A 22,171-nucleotide genomic window follows, 5' to 3' on the forward strand; every position below is an offset into this window, starting at 1 on the left:
ATATAGCAATATGCTGTCTGAAGATGATTCTCAAGAACTCTTAGCAGTTGAAGCCTCAGGTTCAATTTCACAATCTTCATCAAATGATAAGTTATTGAAATTAGCAATTGCTCAATATGAAAACACCAATACATTACCTAAAAAGATCTGGGAGTATATTAAAACTCAATTTTTAGGTCAAACCAATGAATTAGAAAAATATGTCTTGGAGTCAGAACCAAGTGATTGTTCATTGGTTGCTAAGTATTCCCAAGTTACAGACATTGATTTAAGTAAACAACCAGGCTTAACTATTGATTCAGTCACTTTAAGTACTTTACACATCCCTCATCCATTAGAAAGTTTTTTAAGAAATGAAGCTAATCAAATTCCCGAAGATAATTTGGATTTACTGAAGGAATTACAAGAATCTCCTATCATTGTTTTCATTCATGGTTTAGGAGGTCAAATGTCTCAATTTGAACCATTAATGGCATTATTATCACAATGTCTGGAGATTATTTCTTTAGATTTACCTGGATTTGGTAATTCCAAAATCAAATTTCTTGATGATAGAAAATTAATTACTAGATTCACTGATGAAGAAAAACATCGAATTTCATCCAGTGTACTTAAAATGGCTTGGGATGATTTTACTACTGATAACATTGCTACTATAGTCTATGAATTTATTATTCAAAATATCGCTAAGGATAAAAAAGTTATATTAATAGGTCATTCATTAGGGACAAATTTAGCCATTAGAGTAGGTAGAAAATTACCTAAACAAACCGTAGAAGGTTTAGTTTTATTGTCACCAATTCCACCGGAAGATGATATCACGGGAAAAGATACATCTCAGCTCACAAGACCAGGACTTATGAGCTTTGTGAAAGTTATCCAAAATGTACCTTGGTTATTCAATGCATTCAGAGTATGGCATAGATTAGAAGGATTAGAAAGTCCTAGTGTTACTAGACAATTAATTAAATTCAACTCAATTAAATCAAATATATACAATAAAATGCGTCAATTCAGATGGAATATGGATGTTAATACTTATACATTCTTAAGATATGTGAATGGGTTAAAAAGAGATAAATTCTCAGGTTTGATAACTACTATACGTCAATTCAACGATAATCCAAATGATAAGACGGTATATGAAAAGACATTGTTGATTGGTGGTACTGATGATAATGCAACTCCAGTTAAAATTATTCATGGAATTGATAAGGTGTTAACCAAAGTGTTTAAAAGACAAGTATCAAAAGCAATTGAAATCAATGGGGTTGGTCATTCCCTACTTTTAAGTAAACCAGAATTCATCAGTGGAATAATTTTAAATCATCTTGAACAAAAACTCCCTGAAAGACTTCATATATCTCCAGCTTGGGTGTTAAAAGTTAAAGCCACGATTTCAGGTGATAAATGGGGATTAAAAAATGAAAAGAAATGGAAGGAATTAAAGCCAATCTCCACAAATATAACTAGAAAGAGAGGAAGTGATATTTCTCCATTATTAGGAATGAAAACATTAAGAGAAGATGACGAAGTTCATTCACCAAAGAAAGTTGAAAATATATTTTATGGAGCAGATGCTAATAATAGAACGGATGATCTACCAAAGGGGAATCTAATAGCTATAGTTGATATATCCCACGACATACCACCATACAGTCCAAAATCATTTGAGGTTATAAAATATTATAAATGCGCCACGGTGTCCAAAGTGGTACCCGATCAAGTAGCTATAAGAAGATTTATTCATTTAATTGATGATATCTTGGCAAACAATGAAAGTGAGAATCCATTAGTTGCGGTACATTGTCATTATGGATTTAATAGAACTGGATTTTTGATTTGTTGTTATTTAATTGAGAAGTTGGGTTGGACAGTTCATGAAGCTGTAGAAGGATTCAAAGAGGCAAAACCTCCTGGTATAAAGCATCCTCATTTCATTGATGCTCTTTATGTGAGATACGAAAGTTAGACAAAGGACAAGAAACTTGTTAGACTTATTATTATTTATTATTGTTATTTATGTAAATTTATATATTGAAAAATAGACGGATATTCATATCATATACCAAGACTTGTACTTGTAGAAACGCCGTTATTTTTTGCAGTCAATTTTAAAATTCTATTACGTATGCTACCATGCACGTGCATTAGAAAAAAAATATGGAGAAATTTAGAAGCAGAGAAGACGAAGAATAAAATTAAGCACCAAAAAAAGAAAGAAATGGTATACAGGAATATAATTGATATGTAAATCACATCATAAATATATCCTATTGCTATATAAGTTTCACCACCTTAGATAGTACACAGATTGTATCCTGAAGTGCAGAGAGTTATAACAGATTGCACCTATGAAGTTCGGTGAATCCTTAAGTGAAGGTTTGGTTCCGGAGTGGCAGGATCAATATCTTGATTATAAGAAAGGGAAGAAGTTAATTAAGAAGATTGTGCAACTTAAAGAGGAATCTGATTTAGAATCGAATATTAAGGCTAGTGGTGATAGAATTCCATTACTTAGCCCAGTTGCGGTAGATCAGAATACTCCTTCATATACCAATGAAATCAATGATAATAATTTAATGATAACTGATGAACCAGTTAATAGACCCCCACTGGGTAGAAGACCCTCGATATTTAATTATACTTTAAGATCAAAGGAAAAGGATAAGAAGGATGAATATGAAAAGGAAAGAGGAAAGTTTACTGCTTACTTGGATAGTGAGTTGGAGAAAGTGGATGCATTCTTTAAAGAGAAGGAACACGAAGCATATGAAAGATTTTTATTGATCCAAGACCAATTATATCAATTAAGAGATCATAAGGCATCTATAACAAGAGAAAAATCAAAGCATTCAGGCATTGAAGAATCAGATCATAATATGTATGGTAAAGTAAACGACTTGGCCTATCATACTAAAACAGCATTCACATTTCTAAATAAATTGGAATTACCATCATTACCATCAACTACATTTGTTAAACGATTCAAAAGAAGACCAAAGGGTGGAGATTCTGATACTCAAATGATCGATTACAATCCCAATGATGCTGAAAACAGAATCAGAAATGGGGAAGTTGATTTAAATGCCACGTATAGTGAAATGTCATCGATTGATTCTGAAGACTCTAGTGGTAGACAAGGAATACCAGATAGAGCCCAAACTCAGACTGCTGAACAACAAAGACAAGCAAAGAGAAGAGATTATAGTGTCAAGAAGGAACATTTCGGTGTACCGTATTTATACGCTAGAAAACAATTGAAAATTGTCGTCTTAGAACATTATAGAGCCTTATCATTATTAAGGTCATATAAATCATTAAATAGAACTGCATTCCGAAAAATCACAAAAAAATTCGATAAAGCCTTAAAATCAAACGTATTGGATTCATATTTGAAAAAGATAGACGATGAATCATATTTTCAAACTAGTGATTTAGTAGATAAATTAACTAATCATGTGGAAGAGTTATTCATTGCATTTTTCGATCCTGAAACCACCGATAGAAAGCATTCCCTTGAAAAATTAAAGAGTATAGCTTATGCCATGAATAACAACGATATTAGACAACCGTCATATTACAAGCCCTTTTTCTCATCTGGATTCTTCTTGGGATTCGGTATACCATTAGTCGTACTCGGTATATACACTGCATTAAGAAAAATATTTAGAAATGATTTACCAGAAGGTCCATTCATGTTACAAATTTGGGGAGGGTTTTTCTTATTGAATTTAATGATGATATTATTTGGAATTAATTTAGCCGTGTTTGAAAAATTCAAGATCAATTATAAATTCATTTTCGAATTTGATATGTCTTCAGTATTGAATTATAAACAATATTGGTTATTACCATCATTTGGATTCTCATTATTATCAATATTAGTATGGTTTAGTTTCAATAACTTCTGGCCCACCCAATTCCCTGGTCGTGATTGGCCATGGATTTACTTTTCAGTAATGCTTGCTCTTTTCTTATGGCCAGGTGATCAATTCTATGGATCAAGTAGAAAATGGTTACAAGTTGCCATTTGGAGATTATTATTATCAGGATTCTACCCAGTTGAATTTAGAGATTTCTTCTTGGGTGATATCTTTTGTTCATTAACTTATACTATGGGTAATCTTTCATTCTTCTTTTGCTTATATGCTCATAATTGGAATGGATTATTGGGGGATGGAAGAGATATAGGAAAGAATGATGTTTGTGGTTCATCCAAATCAAGATTAATGGGCTTTTTCAGTACTTTGCCTACCATTTGGAGATTTTTGCAATGTGTTAGACGTTATATGGATACTGGAGATTGGTTTCCCCATTTAGCTAATATGTTAAAATATGGTATTACAACCACATATTATGTTCTATTAAGTGTATATCGTATTGATAGAATTGAAAGAAATAGAGCTGCATTCATCACGGTAGCAACTATAAATTCACTTTATTCAGCAATTTGGGATTTAGTTATGGATTGGTCATTATTTCAAAGTGGATCGAAACATCCTTATTTAAGAGATAATTTATTCTTTAAAAATCCAAATTATTATTATTTTGCTATGATAAGTGATGTGATATTAAGATTTCAATGGATATTTTATGCATTTTTCAGTAATCAAGTTCAACAGCTGGCTGTCACAAGTTTTTGTATTGCATTAGCCGAAATCATTAGAAGATTTATTTGGATTTTCTTTAGAATGGAAAATGAACATTGTACCAATGTGGTTTTATTTAGAGCATCAAAGGATTCTCCATTACCTTATGTGGTATCAAATAAAGTTGAAAAGGCAATTAAGAAATTAGCAAGTGCAAGATATGTTACATTTGCCGAGAATGATAATGTGTTAGAAAGACTTGCTACTCCTGGTGATACTGCTGCTTCGTATAGCAGTAGTCGTCAATCATTTGTTGATAGTCCTGGACGTGAAGATGCTTCAGGATCAGGATTGGGAAGATATCCATCTGGAGCTTCTGAATTACCTCAATTATCTCGTCGTAAATCAACATTTACAAGTATTAGTGATACCCTTAACAAAGCCCATATTAAAGATTTCCAAAGAAGGAAAACTAGAATTAATATGGATGATGATAGTGATGACGATGATGATGATGCTCATTCTATCAGAAGATCTCATACTAGTACAAGAAATACCAGTAAATTACCATCCGTTACTGAAGAAGTTTAACATTCACATTTATTTATTTATTAAAAAACTATATAGTCAATTATTCTTAATATATTTATTCAAAAGTGTTTAAAAAACTGGTAAATCCTTTGGAACGTAAGGTTCTTCTAAGTATTCAATTTCTTCAGCAGTTAATTTGAAATGAGCAGCTTCGACAATTTCTTCAACTCTAGCTTCAGAATTAAGACCAATGATTGGAGCAGCACCTTTACTTATAACCCAAGCAGTTGAAATAACAGCCATACCAACACCATGTTTTTTGGCAACTTCTTCAACTCTTTTAATAATTTCAGCATCAGCTGGAGATAATTCTTCTAATTTCAATCTATCATAAGATTTATCAGTCTTAATAGATCTATTGAATTGAGATTCACTCTTTAATGGACGTGCTAAGACACCTCTAGCAAGAGGTGACCATGGAATTAAACCAACTTTACCTAAGACATTATCATTACAGAATGGAATCATTTCACGTTCTTCTTCACGATAAATTAAATTATAATAACTTTGCATACTAACGAATTTAGTCCAACCATTTTTATCAGCAATAAATTGTAATTGAGCAAATTCAGTAGCTTTCATAGAAGAAGCACCAATATATCTAGTATGACCAGCAACTACGACATCATTTAAAGCCTTCATGATTTCAGCTTTTGGAGTGGTTCTATCCAATCTATGGATTTGTAACACATCAATATAAGTACCTAATCTTTTAACTGAAGCTTCAACCCCATCAATGATATGTTTTCTTGATAAACCCTTGGAATTAAGGAATTCATAAGATGGATAATCACCATGTTTAGAGAAATTGAAACCTTTAAGATCAGTATCAACCACATTGAACACTTTAGATAAGATAACAACTCTATCTCTCTTGATATTATATTTTTTAAGAAACTTTCCAACTAAGAGTTCTGAAGTACCATTAGAATAAACATCAGCAGTATCATAAGTTCTAATACCAACATCATAACATTTCTTCAAGATGCTGAAGATTTTTTCTTCATCATCAAGAACCCATTCAGCCCAACTTTTGTCACCATATGACATACATCCAACAATAATTGGAGAAATTGATAATCCTGAATCACCTAATTTAAGGTATTGAAGTTCTTTAGTAACCATTATGAGCTTAATTGATCAATTGAGTTTGACTTGACTTGATAAAAGAAGTATAACTAAATCAATTGAGGTTTTTAAATAATGGAATTGAACGTGGATCCCATCCCCTATTTATAATCGTACCAAATTTTTCAGTTCCACAAGCCAGTCGTCTTTCGTGTATACCTCCTCATCCTCCACTAAAGTTCTCCCCCTAACTTTTTTTTGGGACTTGCTGAGGCTTCCCCCATTTTTCAAAAATTGACGTTATTACTAATAATAATTGACAATAATTACCGCACCGGTAAATTACTGCTTTCGGACCTTGCTCCGATCGATTCAGAGATAACCAAAGCTTTAAGGGATATCAAACACATTTACATCCCCTGGGAGCTAGGGGGTTATGTAATTGATATCTACAAGGTATGACATCATGTGGGTTATATAAGTAAAATAAACCAAAATATTATATTAAACTATAAGTAGAACTAAAATTCAAACCCATTTTCAAAGAATTCTTCAACGGCTTCTCCAAGACGTTTTCCGGCTTCAGCTAACTGTTCATCAGTATCTAATGGAGCATAACTTAATCTTAAGAAATTGGCATTTGGTTCACTGAAAGCTTGATTAATCGACATTTTATATCCTAATACCACGGTAACACCCTTTTCTAAAAATTTATAATTTAAAAGATTCAATTTTTCAACATATTCAGTTGATGGGATTGATGAGGGGAAATTAACTAATAATGAAGCAAACATACCAGCATCTGCACTTATAACATTAATATACCCTTTTGAATAAGCTTCCAGTGATGAAATACTATCGATAAGGACATTTCTTCTGTGAGCATAGGCTAATCTCATTCTAAGAATCCATTCTAACCATCCATTGATACCACCAAATTTCTTTTGAATAATATTTAATAAAATCAATTGAGCAGCTCCTGATGGAGATCTTGTAACAATAGATGAATATTTCTTTATAACTTCAATGATTTTCTTATGAGCCACAATGAATCCAAGTCTCAAACCAGGAGCGAAAACTTTTGAAAATGTTTCAACTCTGATAACTCTACCTTCTTTATCAAATTGTAAATAAGATTTTGGTAAATGATGAGCAAGATATTCATCTACAGTTAATGAATGATCTTTAACTAAGGTTGATTTATTTGGTTTTTCAAATTTTGGTAATGTAAGGTATCCATAAGGATCATCTTCAATGATTATAAAATCATGCTTGGAAGCTAAATCATAAACAGCTTGTCTAGTTTCAACACTTTGAGTTAATCCAGTCGGATTTTGACAAGTTGGGATAGTATAGAAAGCCTTTGGTTTTCTACCACTATATTCTGGATAAATTTCATCCCAATTATCTAATAAATCACTGAGGTACTTAATATCAATATCAGCATCTTCGGTAGATTTGAAGTTTAATTTAACTGGAACTGGAATACCACCAACATTTCTAACATTATTACCAAATGGAGAAAAAGTGAATTCTTCAAATAAAACAATATCACCAGGATTAATAATAGCATCAGCAACTTTATTCAATCCTTCACCAGATCCATTACTAGCACTGATCCCCCATTGATCATTACCTGGTTTATGAATAGTTTCAACAAATTCACGTAAGAATTTTTGAAAATTAGGTAAACCTGCAACATCACCATATTGAAACGCTTCACCAGCACCCAATTCATTTTTATCAGTAGGGAATTTCTCGATAATAACTGGTTCAGCCTGTTCAGCGGTCTCAGTTTCGAACTCAAAGATCGAGTCTTGGAATGGATAATGATCTAATTCAACACTGATTTTCTTAACCGGGAAAAATTGAGCGTTTGGTCTACCAAAACTCAAAGCTAATGGTTTTGGATGAGGTTTGAAATTCTTAGGAGCATTTTCATCAGCATTAGCAGCGAAATGTTTGAATGAACGATTCTTTGAACGATCTGAAATCAAATGATCAATGGAATATGGTGAAACTGAAGCCTCTGAAGTAGATGTATTAAGTGTAGTTGAAGTTGGAGCCATTTTTATAGTGTTTCAAATTACTTTTCTAGAAAATCAAATCAATTTAAGAATATCTGTCAAAAAAAAATACGAATGATGTAATGAAATTAATACTTATATATATATATCTATAAGTTAAATCTAGGAAGGATCAACTATAAATTGTGTTAGCAGCCATAGTTTTTTTTTAGGGAGGAGGAGCAGTTTGTGGAGTTTGTGGAGTCAGTGTCGCAAACTCACAAAAACCGACTTTATTATTAGCAATTACTAATAATAATATGCCATAGTTATAATTCATACATACTGTTGTTAATTATTAGTTATATATGACTATTAGCTATAGTAAGTTTGTGTGTAAAGACAATTGAGGAGATTTAATTACCTATTTATGTATGTAAAATGTGATTTATTTTACGGCATTCTTAGAGGGATGTCCAGTAAAATAGTGGGCAGAAAAAGATAAGGGATAACTCTTATTTTTCCTTAAAATGGATATAAAGCCGCCGTACAATAAATCACAGTATCCCTATAACAATAAGATTTGGTAACAGATTATTCTATAGAGATTCCGTAAATAGAGCTAATTGGGGAAAGTAACGATAAAATGACTCTTTCTTTGACATGATTTCGATTCACCAACGCTTATTTCCTATTCTGGATTAGAGCCACTATTTGTCTTGTTCTCTTATCATTTTGAATTTTCTTCTATTTATTACTTTTAACAAGTTTACGAATTGCAGCATCACTTGAAAGATACCGTCCTTCCCCATTATATCTACGTAAGCAACTTTACTTTAAGTCTTATCTTATCTTGGGTAGTACTATGAAAAAAAATGCTTCTTTCATTGTATTGGAGTGCACATAAGTAGACACTATCTTACCGCTAGTTATCTACTCTTCTCTTCTCTTCTTTGATCAATGGATGTGATCATTGTAGTTGGTGTATTTTTAGTGTTTATGGGATCTATGGCACTACATGTGAAAGCAAATCATAGCATAATTGATTTTATTAGTAGTAATATATTTGTATTTTTGGGAAAAACTATATAATTATGATTAGTAAGTTTTTTTTAATTTATTGTTATTTGTATGGGATATATTTTTCTTTTTAATTTTTGGATTTCATTGCTAGAAGATCTAACTCTTACTCTGCTCGATCTTTAGATCTGATAATTTCTTTTATTCAGCTTTCAATTATAATTATATTGCTAATTGAACGTTGGCTATGAATGCTAGGAATATTTAAATTCGGTGCATTTGTGGTAGCGTTTTCTTTTTTCAGTGTTTTACTTTAATTAATTCGATCCAGAGACATAAACTTCTTTCTTGATTAAGTTTATTTAAATATTACTTACCTTAAATCATCAATATCACAATTAGTCAATGAATGATGCGACAAAAATATCAATGATTCCATAAGTATATTTTAATTATTCCATTCATGGTAACCCATAATAACATAATTTAGCACATCCAATTAATGATAATATTAAATTTAAACAGCTAGGAATAAAAAACCATAAAGCCCAAAAACACTTCCAATTTAAAACTAGAGCCCTTTCATCATTATCTGTATGAATTATCTTACAATCATATACACATATTTGACTGGCTAATATAACTAAAATGCTGGCAAAAAGACTCAGAAATACCCAAACCATATCGATCTTATTTAAGTATGTATTGATCAATGTATTTGTATGAAAGCAAATCAACCAAATATGAAATAAAGTAAATTGAAAATTTGTACATATGACATTATCAAATTCATCGGGGGTACGACTCACAATCTGGTAAGGTAATAAAGAATATGAATCCATTTTGAATAGATAGTGGAAGAAGAAGAAGATGAAGAAAACCCTACAACTGGAAAAGAAATTTAGTCCCTTTTAAACAAAAATAATAAATTGTTATGCTTGCTACAGGTTTTTCTCAAACATAACAAGATTCAGATTTGATAACTAGCTTTAGCAGTCAAAAAAATAGTGAACTTTATCCTAGGTGAATGTGCAGGTTGCCCGATTTTTTGTAGTCTAATTATGCTAATGGATATTGTACGGTAAATGAAATTCCAACTCGTGAATAATTTGCTTCAAAGCATTGATATTCTTAACTGGAGTCAGGGATTAAGGTATAGTTACGTAGAGAATAAAGGTAATTTAAGTAATCTATCTGCTATAGATGTTTGTTTTTGATTAAAGAAGTTTTGAAATATATAAGGATAGAAATTAACTATGGGAATGCATCCAGCTTCATCTACAATTGAGTTCGAATTCAGTTAACTTCGTAGTGGTAGTCTTATTTGGCCATAAACAGATTGGTAATTTCTACAGAATTCTGAACCCCAGTGTTAATCTCAAGCTTTGTTTTATATCACTTTTAAGTTTTAGCTATTCTAGGCTGTACAATAATTTAAGGAAATAAATTAGCATAATAGCAAAAAGTCATAATAGCAAAAAGTATCATTAAGGGTATACCCTTTCTATGTTGTATTCAAGTGTATATCTTATAATCGAAGAAGGAAAATTCTTTAACTTTTCTTATGCTTTCCTTAAAAAAGTATTTTTATCCAAATTTGAAATATTATATAACGGACTGAAAAGTTAGAAATAAGTATTATTTGGAACTTAAAACTCCCAAGTCTAGGGAGAAAAAAATACCAAGATGACAACAAATTTGTCAATTATCAAAAGTAACTATTGCTACTATTAGGATGTAGTTATTATTTATAATTGATCTTTTTAGCTTTCAAATTTTCTCTATAAAACTCTATAAACTCTATTTAGCCATTTATTGAACCAGCAGATTGAAGTAGTTATATTAGCAAATATTAGTATGACTAACTCCTATGTGTAATTTTTGTTTAAAATAATAGAAGGAAACTAGTAAAATAAAATTATTATTACCAATATAATAAACATTACTAATAGAATAAGATTGACATTCAAAATTCAACTCAATCCGAAACTGTCGAGAACAATGGTCAATGGAAGAATTACTTACCTAATTTCGTTCAAAAAACGTTTGGAAGAGTTAGAGAGATTTAATGATTAAGTAATATTCTTCAGTTATTTATTATATATTTCTTCATATAGTCTTTTAAGTAGGACTTATTTACTATTAATATAACTGTTATCTCTAATAAAATGTTATCTTAGCTCCTTTCAAAATCACATGATCGGTCACGCGACTCTTGCGCACTCAAATTTCGCGATTTCGATTTTGATTACTTTCATCAATTATTTCATTCGAGCGGAACCAAATTAGATGGAACAAGAGTCATCACCAACATTTACAACACTTAAAAGATAAGACTATATATACAACCATGTCTATTCCAGAAGGTTTCCAAGAGGTGACGAGCACCATGCCACCTTTGGCAAACGCTAATCCTTATGGCCCTGATCCATCTGATTATTTATCCAATGTTTCCAATTTCCAAATTATAGAAAGTACATTACGAGAAGGTGAACAATTTGCCAATGCCTTTTTCAGTACTGAGACCAAGATTCAAATCGCCAAGGCGTTAGATGATTTTGGAGTGGATTATATTGAATTAACATCACCTGTTTCGAGTGAACAATCCCGTAAGGATTGTGAAGCGATCTGTAAATTAGGGTTAAAAGCCAAGATCTTAACTCATATTCGATGTCATATGGATGATGCGAGAGTGGCAGTTGAAACTGGGGTTGATGGGGTTGATGTTGTGATTGGCACGTCTCAGTTCTTAAGACAATATAGTCATGGGAAAGATATGAGTTATATTGCCAAGAGTGCAGTTGAAGTGATTGAATTTGTTAAATCGAAAGGGATTGAGATTCGTTTTTCATCAGAAGATTCCTTTAGAAGTGATTTAGTGGATTTATTAAATATTTATCGTATTGTTGATAAAATCGGAGTGAATAGAGTTGGGATAGCTGATACGGTTGGATGTGCTAATCCACGTCAAGTTTATGAATTAGTACGAACTTTAAAATCAGTGGTTAAATGTGATATTGAATGTCATTTCCATAATGATACAGGATGTGCTATTGCCAATGCTTATACTGCCTTAGAAGGTGGAGCTAAATTAATCGATGTATCAGTATTGGGAATTGGAGAAAGAAATGGTATAACTCCCTTAGGTGGATTAATGGCAAGAATGGTAGCTGCCAATAGAGAATATGTGTTATCAAAATATAAATTACATAAATTAAGAGATTTAGAAAATTTAGTGGCTGAAAGTGTTCAAGTTAATATTCCATTTAATAATCCAATTACCGGATTTTGTGCTTTTACTCATAAAGCAGGTATTCATGCTAAAGCCATCTTAGCTAATCCATCAACTTATGAAATTTTAATCCCATCAGATTTTGGATTAACGAGATATATTCATTTTGCCAATAGATTAACGGGATGGAATGCGATTAAATCAAGAGTTGATCAATTGAATTTGAATTTAACTGATGAACAATGTAAAGAGGTGACTAATAAGATTAAGAAATTAGGTGATGTTAGACCGTTAAATATTGATGATGTTGATTCTATTATAAAGGATTATCATGCTGATGTTAGTACACCAATGTTTAAACCTAAAAAGAATGGGATATTAAGAGTACCACATGATTTACCTCCATTAGATGATGAATATAGTAGTAAAAGAATTAGATTTGAATAATTAAAAAGAAAAAGATCAAAAAAGAAAAAAAGTTTTATATGTAAGTATGTATATTTATAGTTAATTAATAAAAAGTATTATTTAATATTTTATTTTATGGTAAGTTTTTTTTAGTTTTGGTAGATTTCATTATTGAGATTCGTTAAGCATTAAATAAGGGAGGACACGAACGATGAGGAGTAGATATTTATGTGTCAGGAGTTATTATTATTATTTATACAGTTCATATTGAAGGTTTGAAATTAAGATGCAACTACTAATGATTCCAAATATGATTGACATGGTAATACAAACTTTAAAAGCGGTGAAGTTTGAACCTGATTGAAGAGATACTCCAGTTTTCTTTTCTTTAAAGTAGATGATGAAAGCAGTGAATAAATTTAAAGCTGCAATTAAGGAGCATACTAATTCTACTGTAGTGTACATTATGAGATGGGATAGATCGGTAAGTGATGAGTGGGGACTAATAAATAAAATCTAGGGGTGAGATATAAGATGATTGAGGTTTGATGTCCAGTTATTGGATGGGATAGATGATAGGAAGGATTATACGACTGTCATAAACAAGTTAAACTGATTGATGTTATTAATGGTATAGAAATGAGATGAGAGTATACTCATTTGCAATTTCTCAATCTTAACTATGTAAGGATAAATGGTGGGATCGATAGCTCTTCTTGAAGGTGTAGAAGAATAGGGATACTTAATGAGGTATCAACTATGATTTGATTGATTGAATGAATGAATGAATGAGATGATATCAGTTATAACAACAAGAAGAAGAAGAAGGTAGGATTAAGCATATAAAATTAAGTATAATTAGAAAATAGCCCACTTCAGTTTTACTCTTCACGATTTAATTTTAAAAAAAGTTTGAGTGTGCATCTACCACGTTTAAGCTTTTTTTTTATTTTTGTTTTGGTAACTGCTGCTATAAAAAGAAACAACCGATTTATTTTTCAAATCCCGTGTAAATAGAGAGAGATACCGAATTATAACTACCTAAAGAGAGGAAGTATAATTAGTAGTAACTGGGATGATCAAACTTAGATGGTCATATCCATAGACTAATAGATAATGATATCAATTATAACTCTATAATCATTTACAATTATGATACGTCTTTATACAGATCGTCTAGCTAATTTACACTCTTTGTGTCAATTAAGTTATTTAATTTCTTGTCGCAAAAACACATATCTTTGTCATAAATATTTTGTCATTTCTTATTTTTCGACATAACTCAATGGCCTGCATATAAATTGATAAATTTTAATGAGATGGGAAGATGAAGTAAAAGTGAAGATGAAAACTGTATGAAGATGGTTTGATAAGTGTTAACCAACCATATCATACAAATAATAATACATAATGGCTCCTTCTATGAAGAAATCTTCAAGAAGAAGAAAGAAGAGAAGAACTGAGGATTTCTCTTCCGATTCAGACTCAGACTCAGACTCCAATTCAAGTGTTCAAAATACTTCAACCACTAATAATAACGATAACAATAATAATGATGATTCCATAATAATAGATAATGATAATACTACAAATCAACCAGATATAAACTTAAATGATATCGATATCGATTCTGATTCTGAAAAATCTCATAACAAACCAGATCCATTAACTCCAAATATTCATAAACAATTAAATACCATCAAATTAACTACAAATCAATTAACTCAAAATAATCATAGTATAAGTTCCATACCAAAGGGAATTGATACAACTAGTATAACTAATCAAATTAATCAAGATCAAATTCAATTAAATAATCAATATTTGAAATTAATGACTACAGAATTTAATCAAAATTTAGATGAATTAAGAAAAAAACCCGATTTTAATGATAAATCTTTAATCATCTTAGCTAAAGCTTTACAAAATGGAGGAAATTTATTTGATAAAAGTATTATTGATGAATTATTAGATAATAAAAATTAATTGTATTATAGTGTCTGTTTGTCTGTATATAGTAATAAATATTATTAGACTTTTGATAAATTTTAAGCATAATGTAAAGTAATAATAGTGGAGACTTATTCTTGCCTAAAGTTGCAAGTCATAAATCAACCAACAGTTTAATAAATAATTTAAAATTATCATATTCTTTTATTTTCCTTGTCAAAGTTAATCATAATCTACTTAATCAGAGAATTTAAATCTAATTCATACCAAAGGTTCATTCACTCAAAATGTCAAGTTTACCACCTCCTTCTACGAAGATTTGTCAAGATTGTAATAGACGTTATAGAAATTTTAATTTGTTTGGTATTGTTTTATCATTGCTGTTATTTCCTATTGTTATCGTTCTTTTAGGTTACTTTTATGATTATTTATACTTTATTTCAAATTATTAATCGTTTAATCGATTACTTATAATATATGTCTTGTTAACGTTGGCATTTAAAGTGATGTAGAATTGTAAGAGAGAATAGTTTATGACTTAAGATCAACTACAAAAGTTTGTAATCGGTTAGAGATGGATTTGAATTGGTACATTGTAAAAACATGATTCATTTATCATGCTTAAGATGGTTTATTTATTGCATTATGTTGCAGTTGCCAAATTTAATTTCTAAATCCTTAGCATTAAATTATTTTCATACTTTATTTATTCAAATCATTTATGAAACATTTTTAGAGACTTATCCTTTTACTATTCTATCAAAAGTACCTTGCAATCGTATCAAAATGATTCCAAAAACTTCAAAGTATAATCCTGATAAGGTTTTCGATGATTATCTTAGCCACCTTGAATCCAACGAAAACAGGAGAAAACCAATCCACCTCGATGATTTAAAACCATCTACATCAATCAATAAAGAAACTAATACTTTTCCAGTCATTACAGAAATTTTTCAAAACATTGATAGAGTAAACCATCATCTTAAATTCCAACCATTAAATTCTATTCCATCTTTATTTGAAAGAAAATTTGCTTGTAGTCATTGTGGCTCAACAATCAACGATCTTATTGGAATTGGTTCATTCGCTTTATTTTTTGTCGTGGTTAGTCTGTTTATCTTATGGTGGTTAAAGTATAATTATGATGTAAAAATGGGATTTTAACCATTCGTGTCTCTTTCTTTAGTTAGTTTATTATAAATGCAATAAATTCTTAAGCATGAATTAAAAACTTTGTAATACTTGCCTATTCTAGCATCTTGAAGCAGAAGGGATTAAAATTTAAAAATTCATATTTTTACTTTCTTTCTTTTACTCTTCTTCTTTTACCATAATATCAATATTTGAAAACAACCTTTTATAATGTCCACTATACCAAGAACAACTAAAGAGGAAAGCGATGAAGGGGAATTGAGAGATGTAAGTGACTATCTTGAAGAGATGAACCGTAAGCTTAGATGGATGAAAGATGAAGCACAATTAAAAGCTGATACTCAAAGAGGTAAATTTCAATTAAGAGGTAATGAATTTAAAGATGAATTAAATTTCATTTATGTTTGTGCTTGGGTATTGTTAATCTTTATCTTAGTTGTTGATTATCATTCGTTGAGAATTCTTATCAAGACTAAAATCCTTAACCATACCCTTTCAGAAGTAATTGGGGTTGTATATGGGGAATGTCAATATTAATCTTTGTTTCAATTTTATAATAATAAAATACTTTTTCACATAAATATACCTTTGTAGATTGATCATATTGGTAGCGCACAGTTTGACCCAGCCATACTGCGCCTACTACGATAATGATTTCATCCAATGTTGATCATAATAATAAACATTACATGATTTAATTGACAGTAGATAAGATGATACAGTAGATACACGATATTCAAACTTTATTCAGTTATAGAACTTAGCAGGTAAAACCTTGTTGCAACTTAAACTCTGTTTCGTTAACCATTCTCTTTTTGGTTACGAGCGTGTCACATGACGCGTTTTTCTTTTGGTGACAATAGTAACTAAAAAAAAGTATAATACGACTCGTGGGGGAAGGAAGGTTTAACAAGTTTGAATTGTAAATATTTATATCTCTCTATCGATTTCTTATTGCTTTGCTGTTATTATTTCATTCATTTATATGTCTTGTTCATGGTCAGTTGTATCGTACTAAACTAAACCAATTACTCCTACCTTCCAATTCTTTTACCTCATCAAAATAGCAACTTAATCCATTCCGCAACTTCCTTCTGTAGCAGCATAAACTTATTTCAATCATTATGATTTCAAATACAATTGCAGCCAAGAATCCAGATTTAGAAAGTGGTGTGGTGGCTAATGCCAATGGCAATGGTGAAGAAGGAGTTGAACAAACTCCAACTGAAGTATCTCCCTTGTTAAGTACCACCAATGACGTAAATATCACTTCAAACATAAAGGATAATCAAGAGAATGGAGTGTTCACATATACAGGTAACAACCGCCACCCTCATCATGATCACGACGATGACGATGATGATGATACACAAAGTGTACTTGTCAAAATGGCCAAACGTCCATTTTGGTGGTTTTGTATCCTTGGTATACTAGCATTTATAGTATTTGAATTATCATTCTTACCTCGAACTTCCACTAGTAGAGATTATAGAAGATGGTATGGGTTGAAATTAACTAAATCAGATGTTAAACGTCATTTTTTATTATTCCTGGGTATTGGTGAAAGTCATAATTCCATCACAACCGAACAATATATCAATAATTGGTTAACTAATTTCACTGAGATAAATCAACAACAATCAAGTAATTTAATAAGTGATGAAAATATCGCTTTGACTTCATTTGTAGAGAAGAACTTTAAACAATTTGGATTCAAAGTTCAAAGTTTGAATTATGACTTACCTTCTACATTTGAAAAGTCAATTGATTCAAAATTACAATTGATTGATAATAAAGGTCAATTAATCTATAATGCCAATTTAATCGAATCAAAGAATTTAAAAACTCCAAGTTACTACATTTGGGGACATAATGGATCTATCAAACAAGATTATTTGTTTGTCAATGAAGGTCTCTTACAAGATTATGTATTACTTAAATCTCAAAATATTGTCCTTGATAATAAGATTGTGATAGTTAAGACAAACTGGGAAAATTCAAGTACTATCTCGATATCAGAAAAGATTCAAATTGCAAAGTCATTTAACGTAGGTGGATTCATTAATTATTATGATTTTAATTCAATTACCAAAAATAATAAAGAAATTGAAATTAAAAAGTTAAATCAAATTATATCCAGAGATAATGGAGCAAAATTCACCGATATAAATTCAAATCAAGTAGAGTTCAATTGGGAAAAACCAGATATCCCCGCTATTCCCATCAGTTTCAAATCTATTAAACCAATCTTAGATACATTGAGTAATGAAAAGAAAGATTCAAGTGTGTTCTCTCAATGGGATTATTATCCTGTCAATTTCGATAATTCGATTAAATTACAATTACAAACCAATTTCAAACCATTATCTTCATCAGCATCATCTCATTCAAATCCAAAATTAACCAATATCATCGCATCAATAGATGGTATTTTAAATGATGGTGATATTGTCATTGGAGCCAGACGTGATTCTTCAACTTCATCTAATCCATTATCTAATCATGCCATTTTATTTGAAATCATGAGAAATTATCAAAGATTAGTCAGTATCGGTTGGAAGCCATTAAGAAATATCAAATTTATTTCATGGGATGGTAGTAATAGTGGATTATTAGGATCTTATTTATATACCAATGATACTGAACATTTTAACAACAAAAAATCAATCTTGGCTTATATCAATATCGATGGTGATGCGGTCACAGGAAGTAAATTCCATATTGACTCTCATCCATTCTTCAATCATGTATTAAAGAAGACCTCAAAGTTTATTCCTATTCCTAAAACTGCCACTGCTTTTAAAACATTAGCTGATGAATTTGATCCATTTTATGATATTAATAGTATAGAAGATGACGAAGATGATTATGATGATGATGAAGACGATGATAATGAAATTGACAATGATGAAGATGATTACAGCACGTTACATCATTATTGGTCTAAGCAAGATAATAAAACCATCAATGGTGTGTTGGGACAAGATTTGATTAAATCTGATGCATTAATCTTTCAAAATCATTTGAATACTCCTATTATCAACGTTAGATTTGAAAATGATCCAAAACGTGATTCATCCTTACATATTCCTAATTCCAATTATTATTCTTATGATTGGTTGGTTAAACGTCAAATCGATGAAGACTTATTATTACATGGACTGTTGATTAGATATATTGGATTATTGGCCATTACTTTGAGTGAACATGAAGTGGTTGATTATAGAACCAGATATTATGCCAAAACTATTGGTGATTCGTTTGAAGTATTTCTTCAATATAATAAACAAGCATTAGATGGTTGGTCAAATAGAAATGTTTCAACTTATTTAATTAGCAAATCTAATATTTTTAAGGATTTTAAAAATCAATTTGATGCTGATGTCGACACCATTACGTTTAATGATTTAATATTTCAATTCCAATCCTTATTAACTGATTTATTTGAATATTCATTTAAATTCGATACTAATAGTAAAGCACTTCAAAATGATTTAACTAAAGATTATCCATGGTATAGATTCTACAAGAAAGTTCAAACCTTCGCCTCATTCAAAGTATTCAATCATATCTTATTACATTTAGAAAGAAATGGTCAAATGACCAATAATGAATATCAATATCTTAATTTATCCCATGAATATTATTTCCAACATGCATTCTATGGTGTACCCAAATTCAACGCTAGTACTTCTTCATTAGAATATCTCAAATCAAGATCGAAATTAAGTACTTTCACTCATCTTCATGAGTCGGTCTTAGATAATGATTTCGAAGCCACTATCAAATGGTTGGTGGTTATTTATGATAAGTTAAAATTTTAATTAAGACTTGCTTCAGAGAAAAGCAGTCTACCAAAAATACAGTATTTTCAATTCAATTCCTTTTAGTTTAGTTCAGTTATAAGTTCCCTTTTCTTTCATTTCATTTAATTTCGAATAATTTCACTTTCAACTGAATCATTCTGTATTTAGTTAGTTAGTTTTAATTTATACATTCTTTCTGGGTTTTTAAAAAATCGATCGCGCTTTTTGTAAATTATTTTTTTACAGCCAAATTTTTATTTACAACACCCCTTTGCCATTTACAATCATACAGTTAGTCAATCATCATCAAGAAATGGACTGTACTATCAATCTCAATGCAATCCATCAACATCAGCTGAGTGGATTACAAACTGCTTGGTTATTGGCTACTTTGGGCTCCAAAATTTCAGCTAAAAAGAGCTTAAAATCAGATATTCTCAATCTCTCCATTCCTCTGTTATGTCAAGAATTGATCGAATCAAACTCACACTTTCAGATAAGATATTCATCCAATATCTTATATGGAATATCATTAGCCTATAGAACCAAAGTCAATTATTGCCTTCAAGATATCACTTTTATTAAATCTCAATTGTGTAAGGAGTTCCTCTCATTTAAACTCAGTAACACATCATCAGTGTCAAATCTTGATCTTGATCAACCAGATAAAAAGAAACTATCAGGTTCACAATTGTTATTGAATAATGATCCAACCTTTGATATCAACTTTGATTTAGTTCCTATGATAGATTTTATTATTGAACAAGAGACCAATGCTGGTGTCAAGAGAAGAAAATTAGATATTAAAAGTTTAGATCAAGATGTGTTTCCTGATTCATTTGTTTTGAACAATACTCAATATCTTAATAGTACTACCAATAACACCAATGGATTATTCACCAGTTACAATCAGACAAGTATTACCCATGATGAAATGCTTGATGATTTCTTAGATAAAACTCTTCAAGTAAGTCAAGATGGAAGTGATAGTAGTAGTAATTTAAGTTCAGAATTTGACATTGAATTCGATGAGGAAGGTCAATTGATTGATAAAGCTAAACCAATTGGAATGGCTGGAGGTGGCCAAGAGAATTATAATGATTTCATTGATGATTTTGAAATTAACCAGCAACCAATCTTAGAAGAAGTAGCTGAAGTTGACGAACAACAAACGAGAAGTATCAGTAATGATGAGAATTTCGCAATCTCAAATTCAGGTGAGTTGCAACAACAACAACAACTGCCACCACCAAAAGAACTTGATACTTCACAAGCTAAAAGAGTCAAGACAACAAATGCAAAGAAACATAAACTCATTACAGATCCCATTGATCTCATTAAAATATCGAGTACATCTATGATAGATTCAGTCAATAATTACGAAATCAATATGTTGCAAACTACACCAAGAAGTGATATGGAACAAAGAATGTTATCAGAGATTTGGTCAGTTTTGAACGACGATTATAATATTTCCCCATATTTGAGATTTGTCAATAGAATATCATTAAGTAATAAATTATTCCGTCAATTTAAAGTTTTCCAAAATGAAGGTCAAGATGTTGATTTATCAAATTCATCATTTTCGATAAATTCCATGATCAAAGAAGTGGCTAATTTCAAACGAGTTGAGAATTTATTAATCCCAGATTTAGGTGAAAATGAAATTGGTAGAGATGTACTTCGCCAGAATGAAGAATTAGAGAATTCAAATAACGATTTTAATGCTGATATTGATGTTACGTTTAGCAATCCCGATGAATTGAGAGAAGAGGATGATCACCCTCCTTCTGAAGACATCTTTAATATCTCATTCGGTAGTGATGATAGTTATGCCAGAAGTTCAAGTAGAGTCGGTACCAATGAACAAGTTAATGAAGAAGTAGATTTTGGATTGACTGGTAGTCAATTTTCCCGGTTTTTTGATTTATTAAAGCAACGTTGTGAAAAATGGGGAAGAACATATTTAACCCAAGATAACTATAACTTTAACAAAATTGAGAGTGCTACATCTACTAATTCCCAAACACTGAATGAAGAAGCACAACAAGAAGAACCCGAATTACAACCTCAGCAATTGACTCGATTAAAGTTTTGTGAATTTATTCCAAACTTAGAATCAAGTAAAGATCTACATGAAGCTTCAGTTACAAGAAAATTAGCCGCAAATTCATTTTCTATTATTCTTGCATTAGCAACTAAAAATGGTATTGGGATCAATACGATCAGCACTAGTTCCACCGTTGAATCCGATATGGAAAATGATGATTTTGACTTAAATACAGGGAATAATATTGAATTAATCGTGAATTGCAATTGATTGCTATCATCTAAAAATCCACAAAA

General features: G+C 30.6%; 10 protein-coding genes across 10 annotated transcripts; 7 read left to right on the forward strand and 3 right to left on the reverse strand. All coding sequences in view use genetic code 12, as the record gives it.

Annotated features, from left to right (window-relative positions):
• Positions 1–10: 10 nt before the first annotated feature.
• On the forward strand, positions 11–1,972 carry DFJ63DRAFT_286737 (triacylglycerol lipase; the record flags this gene model as incomplete). The annotated part of the gene is made up of 1 exon (XM_064904997.1): positions 11–1,972. The coding sequence occupies one exon, from the start codon at positions 11–13 to the stop codon at positions 1,970–1,972; it is 1,962 nt and encodes a 653-aa protein (XP_064762587.1).
• Positions 1,973–5,217: 3,245 nt separating this feature from the next.
• LPG20 (aldo-keto reductase superfamily protein) lies at positions 5,218–6,540 on the reverse strand. Its single transcript, XM_064903223.1, has one exon. The coding sequence runs from the start codon at positions 6,306–6,308 to the stop codon at positions 5,253–5,255; it is 1,056 nt and encodes a 351-aa protein (XP_064762588.1). The 5' UTR covers positions 6,309–6,540; the 3' UTR covers positions 5,218–5,252.
• A 232-nt stretch (positions 6,541–6,772) lies between these two features.
• Positions 6,773–8,320, reverse strand: DFJ63DRAFT_286016 (aminotransferase-like domain-containing protein; the record flags this gene model as incomplete). Its single annotated transcript, XM_064904940.1, has 1 exon — positions 6,773–8,320. The coding sequence occupies one exon, from the start codon at positions 8,318–8,320 to the stop codon at positions 6,773–6,775; it is 1,548 nt and encodes a 515-aa protein (XP_064762589.1).
• Positions 8,321–9,738: 1,418 nt separating this feature from the next.
• Positions 9,739–10,119, reverse strand: DFJ63DRAFT_312586 (uncharacterized protein; the record flags this gene model as incomplete). The annotated part of the gene is made up of 1 exon (XM_064905998.1): positions 9,739–10,119. One exon carries the CDS (start codon positions 10,117–10,119, stop codon positions 9,739–9,741), a length of 381 nt encoding a protein of 126 aa, XP_064762590.1.
• A 1,508-nt stretch (positions 10,120–11,627) lies between these two features.
• On the forward strand, positions 11,628–12,956 carry LYS21 (homocitrate synthase; the record flags this gene model as incomplete). Its single annotated transcript, XM_064904988.1, has 1 exon — positions 11,628–12,956. The coding sequence occupies one exon, from the start codon at positions 11,628–11,630 to the stop codon at positions 12,954–12,956; it is 1,329 nt and encodes a 442-aa protein (XP_064762591.1).
• Positions 12,957–13,855: 899 nt separating this feature from the next.
• On the forward strand, positions 13,856–15,187 carry DFJ63DRAFT_109488 (uncharacterized protein). Its single transcript, XM_064903218.1, has one exon. The coding sequence runs from the start codon at positions 14,328–14,330 to the stop codon at positions 14,901–14,903; it is 576 nt and encodes a 191-aa protein (XP_064762592.1). The 5' UTR covers positions 13,856–14,327; the 3' UTR covers positions 14,904–15,187.
• Positions 15,188–15,470: 283 nt separating this feature from the next.
• On the forward strand, positions 15,471–16,031 carry DFJ63DRAFT_312589 (uncharacterized protein; the record flags this gene model as incomplete). The annotated part of the gene is made up of 1 exon (XM_064905999.1): positions 15,471–16,031. The coding sequence occupies one exon, from the start codon at positions 15,471–15,473 to the stop codon at positions 16,029–16,031; it is 561 nt and encodes a 186-aa protein (XP_064762593.1).
• A 198-nt stretch (positions 16,032–16,229) lies between these two features.
• Positions 16,230–16,556, forward strand: DFJ63DRAFT_312590 (uncharacterized protein; the record flags this gene model as incomplete). The annotated part of the gene is made up of 1 exon (XM_064906000.1): positions 16,230–16,556. One exon carries the CDS (start codon positions 16,230–16,232, stop codon positions 16,554–16,556), a length of 327 nt encoding a protein of 108 aa, XP_064762594.1.
• A 293-nt stretch (positions 16,557–16,849) lies between these two features.
• DFJ63DRAFT_109503 (uncharacterized protein) lies at positions 16,850–19,990 on the forward strand. Its single transcript, XM_064903222.1, has one exon. It carries the CDS (start codon positions 17,144–17,146, stop codon positions 19,841–19,843), a length of 2,700 nt encoding a protein of 899 aa, XP_064762595.1. The 5' UTR covers positions 16,850–17,143; the 3' UTR covers positions 19,844–19,990.
• A 148-nt stretch (positions 19,991–20,138) lies between these two features.
• Positions 20,139–22,145, forward strand: DFJ63DRAFT_334814 (uncharacterized protein; the record flags this gene model as incomplete). The annotated part of the gene is made up of 1 exon (XM_064908103.1): positions 20,139–22,145. The coding sequence occupies one exon, from the start codon at positions 20,139–20,141 to the stop codon at positions 22,143–22,145; it is 2,007 nt and encodes a 668-aa protein (XP_064762596.1).
• Positions 22,146–22,171: the final 26 nt, after the last annotated feature.

Source organism: Scheffersomyces coipomensis, assembly GCF_036884675.1.
Source record: "Scheffersomyces coipomensis strain NRRL Y-17651 chromosome Unknown DFJ63scaffold_3, whole genome shotgun sequence".
In the NCBI taxonomy this organism is placed as follows: Eukaryota; Fungi; Ascomycota; class Pichiomycetes; order Serinales; family Debaryomycetaceae; genus Scheffersomyces; species Scheffersomyces coipomensis.